Source organism: Triplophysa rosa, linkage group LG1, assembly GCF_024868665.1.
Source record: "Triplophysa rosa linkage group LG1, Trosa_1v2, whole genome shotgun sequence".
Taxonomy (NCBI): Eukaryota; Metazoa; Chordata; class Actinopteri; order Cypriniformes; family Nemacheilidae; genus Triplophysa; species Triplophysa rosa.
In genome coordinates this window covers 6,802,774-6,815,630 of record NC_079890.1, presented here as the reverse complement: position 1 = coordinate 6,815,630, position 12,857 = coordinate 6,802,774, and the positions used below count along the sequence as shown (strand labels likewise).

At 37.4% G+C, this 12,857-nt stretch overlaps 1 protein-coding gene across 1 annotated transcript in view; it reads right to left on the bottom strand.

Annotated features, from left to right (window-relative positions):
* Positions 1–9,309, bottom strand: part of slc6a5 (solute carrier family 6 member 5) — a 59,608-nt gene extending 50,299 nt beyond the window's left edge. Inside the window, exons 1-9 of the mRNA XM_057330625.1 lie at positions 9,083–9,309; positions 7,912–8,349; positions 6,977–7,124; positions 6,422–6,553; positions 6,099–6,272; positions 5,304–5,451; positions 5,085–5,217; positions 3,739–3,873; positions 3,522–3,625 (exon numbers count right to left, since the gene is read on the bottom strand). Of these exons, the coding sequence (XP_057186608.1) occupies positions 3,522–3,625; positions 3,739–3,873; positions 5,085–5,217; positions 5,304–5,451; positions 6,099–6,272; positions 6,422–6,553; positions 6,977–7,124; positions 7,912–8,349; positions 9,083–9,085 (1,415 nt within the window). The 5' untranslated portion in view covers positions 9,086–9,309. The remainder of the gene's footprint in view (positions 1–3,521; positions 3,626–3,738; positions 3,874–5,084; positions 5,218–5,303; positions 5,452–6,098; positions 6,273–6,421; positions 6,554–6,976; positions 7,125–7,911; positions 8,350–9,082) is intronic.
* Positions 9,310–12,857: the final 3,548 nt, after the last annotated feature.

Here is a 12,857-nt window from a genome sequence, read left to right as displayed (position 1 = left end):
TGTTAACAAATACATTTTAACAAATTATTCTATTTAAACAGTAGTTTTCTTCTTAATAGGAATGATAATGTTTATTTGCAATATTAAAATAGTTTATGGTAGGGCTGTATCATTATGGCAAAATGATCTTAAGCCCAGGGTCCCCCATCCCCAGACTCTAGCCCTGCAGGTATGTGATGGATTTTATTGGTGGGATGGGAACCAATAATAATAATAATGCCCAAAACACAATACAAAAAATGAACAGGTCTTGACATGGAAGCCCTAGTTCTCTGTAATGCTATATATCTTTACAAATAAAAAAGGCAATTGCGTCAGTTATTGCCTTGGAACAAGCCAGCGGGGAGTGAAAAAAGTTTTAATAGTTTGCTCACTCGGGGTCCTGCTAGCGGTAGAGCAGAACCTACAGCTAAATAATAGAGGGCAAGATCAGTTTCGTTATAAGCATTCTTTCAAATATCTTTCTCTGTGTTCATCTGAACAAAGAAATGTATTCAGATTTGTAACAACTCGAAGGTGAGTAAATGATGACAGAATTCCCACAAACAGTATCCCTTTAACACAAGACGACTGAACTCCACTTAGAACAACGTCTGACAAAGCACAAGGAAAACACAAGGGCTTTATATACAGAGGTTAACGAACGTCATAACAAGGAACACCTGAAACTAATGAACCAACAACCAATAGAAAATGGAGCTACAAAGAACTACAACACTAGACAGGAAACAAACTAAAAGTCCACAATAATCTGGGAAACACAACCAGAAACTGGGAAGTGTAGTGTGTTGGCAGTCTGGGTGATAGGGGAGTGCCTTCTAATGGACTTAAGAGGGCACTCCAGCTGGTGACTGTGTACAATACATGGTACAACAACTACTTCTGCCTTTTTTCCATGAGACTCCCCTGCAGAAAAAGAGCACGCCCATCAATGTGCTCCTTCGTTCGCGAAGTTCAGCTGTGTTTGTTTGTTCACTGCATTTCGGTGAGGAATGTGATATAAATGGTGGCTATAACACTGGATTTGTAGATCATTTGAAACTGACAGATGGAGCAGTCCCAGCGTTAATAGATACCGGTCATAAACCACATACGGAAAGTGAAATTGAGTCATATGTCTGCGTTTTGTTGGCAATCGGTGGGTATGTGCATATTGTACACCACATGAACTTATTGTGAATCAACAGTTATGCAGGGATAATGCATGATGCTTCTAACCAAACCCCATCCCCCCCAACCACACGCGTTCAGGAGGTCGTCTGTTTTCAGAAATAATCGTACAGCTGTATCTGTCTTTTAAAAATGTGATCAAACTAAAGACTCTTCGAAGATACAAAGTATGCAATACTACTCTATAGGTACTCAGTTGTGAAACTGCGTGTGTTACATCCGCTTCAAGTGCAAAATTCTCACATATTGTGTGTTAACAACACAGCAACCGCATCACTACAAGACATATCAGAACCAGCCAATCTGAAGCATCAAGCTCTTTCCAATACTGCTGATTTACCATTAGATTATAACTCCCCTGTTTCTGGTTGGGACTACAGACTCAGTGCCACCTCCGCATTTTAAGAAATGTGAACTGTTGATGGCTGTGGTAAAGAATATGTCCAATGTAAATGCTGCATAACAGTATGCTTAGGTGCTTTTATAATTTCAAAGCTCTTCGCCTATGACTCCACCTTTCCCCGTCCGCCCTTTGTCTCCAACTTGGCTCTACACTATCTCGGACCCATTGTGGTCCATCATCAATCAGGCTCCATCATCCTTCCGTGTCCACCTTGATCAGTCGTTGCTCTATTCTGCTCCGGACTTCCAGCCCTTCAGCAGTTCCTCTGTCTTCCTCCCCTTCTGCTCAGCTGGGCTCCTCCTTCCCTCCGGTTCTACCCTGGTCTAACCTGGTCCCACTGCTGTTGCCCTGGTCTGCCAGGCCCCCGTCTCCACCTCGTCCCCTCAAGTCTGCGGCTCCCCTATAGAGTGTAACCCTGGTTTGTCTATGTATCAGCTCCGCCATGGTTTTCCACCTTTACCACCTCCGTCGTTCAGCTCCCTTGCCTTGCCTGGAAGTCCCACTAAAGCTCCACCTGGCCTCTACTTTTCCATGTCCCTTGCCAGCTCTTCACCATCCTCCCATAATTCCTCTAATTTTTGGACTTTGTTACTGTTACCCCAATTCCCCCAACACTACGGTGTTAATAATTTTTGTCCTTTGTGCCTTTATTACTTTAAAAGTGCAGTGTAAGAGAGGACAGGAAGCAAAGTGGGAGAGAGAAGAGGGTGGGGTCGAAAAAGGACTTCAAGTCTGGACTTGAACTCAGGTCGCTCAATGTGCAACTGCACCACATGTCAGCGCACTAACCACAAGGCCATTATCAACAGTGCAGTTTTTATTGGAGGTGCTTCAGAGTTTGGTTTAGATTTTGGTCTTTTCTGGTCAAAGTTTGTCGTGTGTTACTGCTTTGTCATTAATAGTTCTTATTTAGGCAAATAAGTTCCTCCCCTGTTTTCTTGATTGTACATTAGATTATGTTTTCATTAGCCCCAAATGTGTCTGGTTTCATATCCTTACTCTCTCTGTGTATTTCTATTCCCTGTTTGGTTCTGTACATTTTAAGTACTTGTTTTGGCTAATGTGTGTGAATTTTATTTTATTTTTTTCTTGCATTCCTGAGTTTTCTTATTAAACATGCATTTAAAGTTTCACACAACTGTAAATAAAATCTTATTTGTGCACTTTTTTGATTACATACAACAGGAACAGTAGTTGAGGTGGACTGTATTAGTATTGATACATTATCAATATTATTGATAACGCGATTATTGTCAATACTGGTATATTGCGACACCCTCTGGATACATTTGTGGTGGTCTAATTTATTTGTTAAAAAAATGTCTGTCTCTTTGTCCTCTTTTGTTGTTTACAGTGTTGTTTACATGACATAATTACTTGTTTTTACTCATTAAACTGATGTTTGGGTTGTTAAATGAATTAAAATATGCTACACCGAAACAAAAAAGAAATACTCTCAGTTCAGTGGTCTAAAAATAAAGCACATTGAGGTGGTTTCCAGGACAGGGCTGTGTACCTATTCTACACGATCAAAAATGATGTGTTAAATATTAACACATTGTGTTGATTTTGTTTTAAATAAATGAAAGATACAGCACAGTTAAGATACAGTAAAGATACAGTTGTGTTAAAAGTAACAAAAAATGTGTTAAGGACAACACATTAATCTAAACACAAAAACTGATTTTAGAGTGTAGACTAAAATGCATTTTGAGCTGTCTTAAATGAAAACACCTTGCACTGATATATCATAAAAGAAATGATTGTGCCATTGTTTTATGTCAAGGTGCACACCAGTAGTTTTAGTGCCAGACATGTTTGGAAAAACTACTTACAGTAAATGCTCTAATTTATCTAAGGCCTAGTCCTAGCTTAATTGAATCCCTGTCTGGGAAACTACCCCGTCATTGAAGGAGGAGAAGGTGTAGGGGGTGAAAATGCTGGTTACCTGTAACAATTGTTATGAAACTTGTTGTAAGATGAGAGGGTTATTAGACCACCCCAACCTGCAGACAGAGAGAAGAAAATCTGTGTAGCAGCATCTTTCCACACCTGGATTGAAAAACAGACAGGAACACAAAGAACAATATATACAGTACATATACATACTGTATACACACACACACAATCAAAATTTTAAAGCATAAAAGCATTCTTTGTGTTACCTTTGCATCACTGAGTTTTTCCCATTTGGGTGTTATGAAGTAAAGAATACCAGAACTGGCCCCAGGTAGAGTGACCCCTCTGATCAACAGGATGACCAACACCACATAAGGAAAAGTGGCAGTAAAATACACCACCTGAAAACATGAAATTTTATGACCAGTTGTCACAATATATTTTGTCAAAGAGTGAAGAATAACTTATTGCTTGATAACAGCCTGGAAAGCATTATCTACCAAACTAGGCATATTTATTTTGTGAATTAGCTACTAGTTAAAGTATTGTACTGTACAATTAAGACTTTCTAATATAAAATGATTGGCCATGTGTCATGGCTGGCTGTAAAAACCACATGGATTTAAATTTTTGAAAAGCAAAATCATATATATTTTTTGTTATACAATAATAACACCCAGTCAGAGGCGTATCTCTGACACACTTGCTCTTAAGTGTTCATGGACCAGCTTGGCAGTTTTACCAGATCTGCATAACAAAATAATGTCCTTAACGTAATGTCCCTTGTTTAAACAACAGAAATTAACTTTAATAAATAAACTAATCTTAAAATTGACAGCTAAACAAAGTTATTCCACCTTTAACCCCCCCCAAAAAAACAACAACAACAACAACACAGCAACAGTCCAATTTCACAGGAAAATCTAGATCACAGACCGGCTTCCACACTGTTCCAATGTACACGATGACCACGTTTATTGGCACATTAAAAACCCTTATTATTAGCGACTCCAGTGGCCGGTAATTGAACGGAATTCCTGGAACGTCTTGAGGCCTTCAAATAAAAATCTACATGCTTTCATAGACAACCTACAAGTTATGTACCAATAAGAGAATGTCTTGTTTTTACGTTTTCTCTAAGTCGCTCTCTGTAAAGATTTTGCCAAATACATAAATATACACTAGCAGTCAAAAGTAAGCCACTTATTCATTCTTTATGAATACTTTTATATTTTGGGAAAGTAATCACATCAAGACTATATTTAACAAAAATGTAACTGGGAATTATGTTGTGATCACAGAAAATTTAAAATACGTCAGATTATGTTACATTTTAGCGACTTCAAAGTAGCCACTCTTTGCCTAGAATTTGTAAAAATATACGCTTTGCATTTCATCAACCTTACTGCTAACTCATCCTGGGATGCTTATTTAACAGTATTGAAGAATGGCATAGCCCAGGTATGCTGGGCTCTCAGTGGCTGTTTTTCCTTGTTATTCAATCCAAGTCATAACTCAAGAACATTTTGCATTGCACTAGAAGGAGGCCTAATAAAGCCGCCTTGAAAAACAAATGAGAGAAATTACATACAAAGTGAAATGTCTTTTATACCTTCCCTGAAGACTTGATCCCTTTAGCCAAAGAGGCATAGACAATAAGCCATGCCAGAAAAAGGCAAGCTGCCAAGGGCCAACGGATGTCTCCTGGGTATTCAATACCCTTTGAAAAATGCAACACATTATATCTGTGAATTAAGCAGAGAAATGTATTTATAAAATGACATTAAACAACAGTGAGACTAACTGATAGATGAACAGACGGCATACTCACTTGAAATACTCCTCACTAGGGCTGACATAGGTTTTATTTTCTGTTGTGGCATTCAATAGTTTACTTAAATTCCCGACAGCATTTGCAGATAAACAAAATGTTGTGTTCTTGATTGATGTAATGTTTCTTTCCCTTAGTATACACGAGTCTGAAAAGAAAAGACAACGACAGAACTTGAAATGAACTTGGAATTAAAATAAAGGTATTTTTGCTCTGCTGTAATGTTGCAAAACATGCCAAGCCCAAAATTAAATCAGCTAAAAATATACACGCACACACAACTGTAAAACATGGTTACAAGTCAGCTTGATTCATCTGATTTGGTAGCACTATGCAAGCAAGCCACAAGATGGCAGTGGCTGTCACTGCGGCACTGCACCAACGCTTACAGTAAATCTGTCAAGCAAGCAGTTTTTCTGCTGAATCTACCAGCAATAATGTGAAACAAATATTTTAACTCGAAAGAAAAGCAAAATATGCTATTTTAAACAAGTTAAGCTGGTAATAAAACAGTATGTCTCTTATTTAAACTACTTTTGACACACAGCACACAATTTCTTCCAATTTTGCGATTTTAAAATAGTAAAACATTAAATCCATTTGTATCTATTGCTTATTTACTGCAATGCACTTTAAAACGGATCACTCCAAACAACATAAAAGTTGTAGCTTATTTTGTGGAATCAGGTTGCGCATTGCGCATTTTAGTTAGAAAAAGAAGAGGAATGATGGGTTGGAGGGAGAGAGAGGGGGGGGGGTTGAGGAGGGGATAGAGAGAGAGACGCTCGTCTTTACCCAAAAGCAGCATGTCTTTGTCTTTGCACCCGATGGTGTTCCATTCATTTGTACAGGTGGCCCATGGAAGTGTCTCCTTCAACGAAGCGAACAGGTAGTACAATGTCCAGCACATAATAATATTATAGTATATGGCTATCAAGACAGATATTATCAGCATGGCAATCCCGCAACCTATAACAGCAAAATGAAACCAGATAATAGAAATTACATTTAAAGCAAACGAAAAGCCGATTACCAATTCACTGAAAACACTTATTTACAACATTAGCATAAGCACTGCTCATTACACATTAGAATTTTACACAACTAACAATTATTACCTTGTAGAGCCGGAATGGCTTTCCATACTGAAACAGGACCTTGGCTGGCAAACTGACCCAGCGACACCTCCAGCAAAAATATAGGTATACCGGCGAGGCCTAACATTATCAAGTAAGGAATCAAAAACGCACCTAAAAAAGAACAAACGCATCATCAAACATTGGTACAGATTTATATAAACACGAAATATTTAACAGAGTTTACTAGCAGTATCTGTATAAATATAATGTTTAAATCATTTTATCAACATAAAATTAAAATCTGTGGGCCTATTATGTAGAATGTGAATGAACAACACCAATTCCAATCCTAATACCATAAAAACCATTAAGAAAATCAGCCATCTTTTTTTATAGTAAAAGTATAGTATACATTTTTTTTTTGTTAAAGCTCAAGTAAAATTGTTAATGTTCGTAGGCCTACGTGAAATCCGAGTCATCATAAAAACGAACATTTTACAACAATATATTGATTAGATTATTTCGAACTTTCATGCGACCCAAATTTATATATATATATATATATCGGTCTGCTAAGGCACTCGTTTGTCTCACCTCCACCATTCTGAAAAGCAAGATATGGAAATCTCCATACGTTCCCCAATCCTACGGCATATCCCACCATAGACAAAATGAAATCCAGTTTGTTGGACCAGTTTCCCCGGGCCTTATTTTCATCGCCCCCCTCATCATCATCGTCATCCTGGAGGAAAATAAACTTAATATTAGGCTATAGGTTATAGGCTCATTCAAGAATTCTAAATGACTATCAAAATTATACACTAACAGTTTATATCTGAAGCAACAAAAAGGAAAAAAAGGCGAAGGCTGGCTTAACAACTTTCGTTGATACAAGGTAAAAGCAGATATCTATGTAACACACGAACTTGCAAAACTGCACCCATCAGAAACTTCTGGGACAAGCCCCGTACTTCATATAAGCACACGCGAAACTTCATTGCCGTTTAAATTATAATGATTTTGTTTTTTTGTGTGTTTTAGTGGTAATGCAATAGTGATGCAATAGCCTACTTTATGTTTTCAAATGGGCTTCTTCTATAGACTACTTGCCAAATTGTCTTTACCTAACCTAAAAGCGAAAACGCTTGTAATTACTGTTGTCAAAAATAATCACTATCCCCAAAGAGACCAAGTTAATTACAATAGTTTTTGTATTGGGAACAGATTTCGTTTCGCGCATCTCTTATAAGCGACAGAAGAACAATCTGTCGAAAGCACGTTGGGACAAGAATATGAGTTCTCTTTGGATTCTACATTACATTACATTACTTGCACGGTAGTCCTAAAAATCGTTTTTCAGTTCTTAAATTTTTAATTATGTAAATAATGTAATTATTTATTTTTTAAATACAGCATACAGGTCTCGTGACCTGCCATACAAAGGTATATAGATTTGCTCAAGAAGCTTTAAACCCAGGGGTAATTGACTGACTGTATAGGAATTAAAATGTTCATTTGTAACCACTTACCCCGGTCACCGTGCCAGGCAGAACAGATGTATTACCATCTGCGCCCAGTAAGATGGTGGTCTGGCTCATGGAGGTCCATTCACTAGTGGTGTTATTATGCTCCGCCGAGATCCTTACAGCACCTTGGTCATTAGACATCGCGTCCGAGGTGGCTTTACCGTGAGTGGTCGAACCATCCATTCTACCTACGGATTCCTTGCGCACAGCAGACGAAGCAAACGTGGGTCCAGGGGTTACGTTTTTAAACGTCCCATAGGCTTTACTGGAATCCAACTCACAAGGTTTGTTTTCGGGAGGACAGAAAGTTTTCCGTTCGTTTGCAGACTGCTGTGGCACCACGTTGCCATTCTCTGGTTTGTTAGTGGTAGCTCCAACCGAAGATTGAGGCAGATTATTGTTCGGTGGCTGTTTTAACATTTCTCCTTGCTCAGAAAAATCCTGCAACGGAATAAATGTGGAATATAAATTGCGGTATGTGACAAACCTGCAAGTCGGCAGCACAGAAAATCATACGAGAGCAGGCAGATTCGTTTCTGGACATACTTTATCCACTTTGGTTTTCAGCTCACGGACGATCGCTGTTTGGTTCTTGCTTTTACCATTAGAGAAAAATTCTTTAATTTTACGCCTCATTTGCTTCCTGTCATTCAAGCCCTGCACAACCCTTGGTTTTATGGGCAATAGACAAGCTGCCAAGCTCAGCCGAGACTTCCCCCCTGCGGCTTCCACCAGTCCTGATGTAAGTGTGCAGTGCAAACGCGAGTGAAAGCATGGAACGTTACACCAACAATTACACTGCACCATAGGACAACACTCTCTTAAAATGTCCAAAGGTTACAGTTTTCTCAGTTCTTTTTATATCCGACGAACGAAAAAACAACACGGTTCAATTGCACTGTTCTACTGGCTTTTGTGCATCTTCAATTTTATAACGTAATCGGGTTTTTGATTAAGAAGTCATTGTCTTTGTATGCTGACTTTATATGTGTAAGTAAATACGTATAATATAGCCTAAGTATGCAGCACGAAGGTTCAGTCATTTAAAAAAGTTTCAGCACCATGGAAAGAGACTTCTCCGTTGACAGCACATTTCAGTTACTAACTTTTCTCCATCAATATTGTTCCAATTTGTAAACGAAAAAAGTGTGAAAAATGAATGTGCTATACTCACCATTTGTGCAGAGTCAACAAACGTGGGGTATAAACAGCTGAAAGAACGGCAGGCAGGCAGACTGAATTTGGTCGTGCAAAGCTTCCTATATCTCGGTGGCAAAAATCGGGTCTCTGCGTCAGTGGATAGCACTGTACCCTTCCCGTGACATTTTCCTTATAATGGGGTTGATAAATCATTGGCTTTGAATTCTGATTTTAAAGGGGCAACACGCGAAAACGTGAGCTCGTGACACACACAAGGCAGCGCGAGATTACGTTTTGGGACGGACTAGCTCGTGACTGATTAATAAACTTGTCCCCCAGGACTTTGTAAAGATGTTCATCTGACGCAGGGTGTAGAAGATTCTGCAGACGCAGGCTGGTTGTGCATAGCTGACCAAGTCAAAGCAGCATATCTCTACTTATTGAACAGGTAATCAGAACACAATAGCCTATGTAAAAGCATTTTAGGCATTTGAATAAAGGAATATTTAATTCTGCAAGAACGTTAGCAATGGCAAGCATTTATTGACTATTTTAATTTTATCTGACATTTCTGGCCATGTTAAAAAATGACTACAAAATTGTGAAAAATAATTCTATAGAATAATTTGTATAGAAGTTGTTTTGATATTGTTAAAGTTTTTACGTCAAACGAACACTTACGTTCCTTTACACGCATACAAAAAGGAATTCACGTACCTTTTGCGTCACTGTTACATATATTGCCCAAGTGTAAAAAGTGGGTTTGGAGGTACTAATTTAACGTTTACCCAATATTTTTACGCAATAATAATTATCGGGTATGTTTCCAGTGAAACTACACTGCATTAAGCGTACAGACATCATTTTAACAATTCGCAACTTTAACACACATTCGAATAACCAATAGTTAATTATCAATGCACAGAAAACGTTATGCATATGCGCAATTACTACTGATCTGTTCACCCCAAACAGTTTATTAATAACAGTTTATTAAAATAACAGTGCTGACTTGAAAATATAAATATTTAGCCTGTTCACTTCCTTGTCTTTATATCACCCTATGCACACTGTTGCAGTGACCATAATAAATCTGCGGCTGCGTGTGATAAGCCTCTATACGGCTGGATTAGCTCTTATCTCGAGGTTTAATTAATTTGTCAACAGAGAATAATTGTAATTGATTTCTGATTTTCTCGCCGTGTTACCTTTATTCGTAGCCTACACTTATAAAGAAAAACAGGTTGTGCGTTAAGGAAAGACGCAGAAGAAATACGTGGTCTTTCAGTGCTAGTAAACATTTATCTGTACAGTTCAAACAAGTAACTTAATTTCACCAGGTATTTTGTGCAATTTCAAATCAGGGACCTTTTGTTTAACTGAACGTGTAGTTACGATGGTATTCGGGTATTTATTTTACAAAAAATGACAGAAAATTACAGTGAACAGCATTTTTGATTAACGAATATATTGCCTCTATTAAAACAAATCAGTTTCTGTTACCCGAAAATTAATTACATACGATTAGCCGAAAGATCAGCAGATAAAGTCATTTGTCTTAATAGTTTCTGTTGTTGAAACACAAAAACTTGCCTGATAAGGTCCAGAATATTAAGGTGCCTTTAACAAAATAATGTATGTAGGCCGATTCAACTCTTAAAACCTGCAGAGGGCTGCAAAAATCCCTTTAGTTTAAGAACGCTGTTAGTGACAATATAGGCTACTTAATTCCAACTCAGGGGTTTTTAGAGGATTATTTACACTGGGCCAAATTATTAATTTCTCTTTTTGTCATGTGCAATTTTCAAAATACAATACATTCGCAAAAAAATGTAATACACTATCAGTGACTTAAACAAAAGCATTAATACAATATTTCATATACAGCCGATTTTATTATATTCAGAAATAGCACGATAATAAGACATTGACAAATAATTCACATCATTCACATAAAGGGTTAAAACGTTAACAAACCTCCAGCATTAAATGGTTATTTTAACTTTTGCTTACTCAGTCATTATAGAAAAACATTAGAATTTCTTGGTATAAAAAAAAAATGCACTAACATTTAAATCAGGGGGTTTCCAACTTTTTGTCAGCTGAAGTCCTTTTTTTCTTAATGATTTACTTCATGAGATTTAAAAAATATATTTTAAGAACACTTTTATGTACAAATTTGCATGTTTATCTAAAAAAAACATTTATTTTTATCACTTTTAAAGTTTTAATTTTACAGTAGTATTTACATAACTATTATTTTTTAACATGTTACATTCCTTTGCAATTTACCTTATTTTCAAAGTAATGGAAACAACACTGGTATAAATACAGTGTGCCGTATCAACTCACGAACCCCCTGCAATTCCTTCATGAACCACCAGGGGTTCGCGAACGACAGTTTGAGAAACCCTCTGTTCTACATCAAGAAATTATACTTTTTAATAGCATGTTTCACTCCAAATAAAATGTGTATTCTCACTGGAGGCTGTAGGTTTGCTTCCGACCTGAGTTCTATTCCTGTGCAACAAAAAGGAGAGAGGGGAAAGAGGAGGATTTAACACTGGCCAATTAAATACACATGAATAGTCTATATAATAGCATGAAGCAAAGTTATTACATTTTATAGTTGCAGTCAAAATGTTGTCACCTTGCATCACTTTTCTGTCAAATCTCAGGGCTTTATTTTCCAAAGTGACATAAACAAAAAATCTCTGCCTCTTATTGTGCCGTATTGAAACAGTGCAGAACAGAAGCTGAGAGAATCGAAGGGAGGCTGACGAGCCGACTGGATCCAGATGGCAGCTAAAGCTGCTGCTCCTCACTACAGTATGATTACAGTATGAATATAGGCGGCACGCTTTATCAGGATGGCCTGAAGACAATGGCGATGATTACACTAGATAATCACTTTGATTAACTTCACGTTTCACTGCCAGGCGTAAATGAATGTTTACCCATTTGGCAAACAAGCCCTCCCCCTGTTATTTCTTTTATTGCTGCAGGTTACATTGAAGAAAAATGCTGACTGTAGCATTTGATGTAAGGTAATGAAGAGCAGTCAGACATGGCCATCGCACTGCACTGCAACTGTCACATTTGTACTGTACTCTCATAATGTCAATTGATCATACCTCCACCAAAAGAATGACAGGTAGAGAAAGTAAGGACAGAAAGACCTACCCCAACCAACTCTTACACAAAAATACAGACTGAAAAACTCAGAAAAACTACTGAAATGTTTTGAAAGAAGCCCTATATATCATACTGCAACAACACAAGTTTTAAGTTACATTATTTATTATTCATTACCACCAGTTAAATAAAAAGTAAGATGAAAAGTAAAATACATAAATAAGCAATTTAGTAATTCGTTTTTTTTCTCCCTGGTCTGTAATGTTTGAGTTCACATTTGCTTAAAAATACTGAAAAAAGATTGCTGATATTTGTCTAGGAATTGTAGAGGGAAAATATATTGGTGTATGCTAATTAAAGAAGACAAAGACGGCTCCAAAGGGTGTGATACATAACAGTATTATTTGAATTCAAAACACTATTGCCACCAAGGGTGACTTAGGCAAACTGAGATATCAATGTATCTAATATTAAATCATTATTGCAGTTTTAGGAAGCCCAAATACTGCAACACTGAATAAAAAAGCTGAATTTTAAAACAGACTCTCTCTGCAGCACATCACCATGTAAATTTGCTGTACCCTTAAAGATGCATAAAATAGGCCTTCAGAATCACCAACACACTGCAGTAGCCCATCTGTCAAACGACTGCACCTCCCTCTAACAGAACTTTA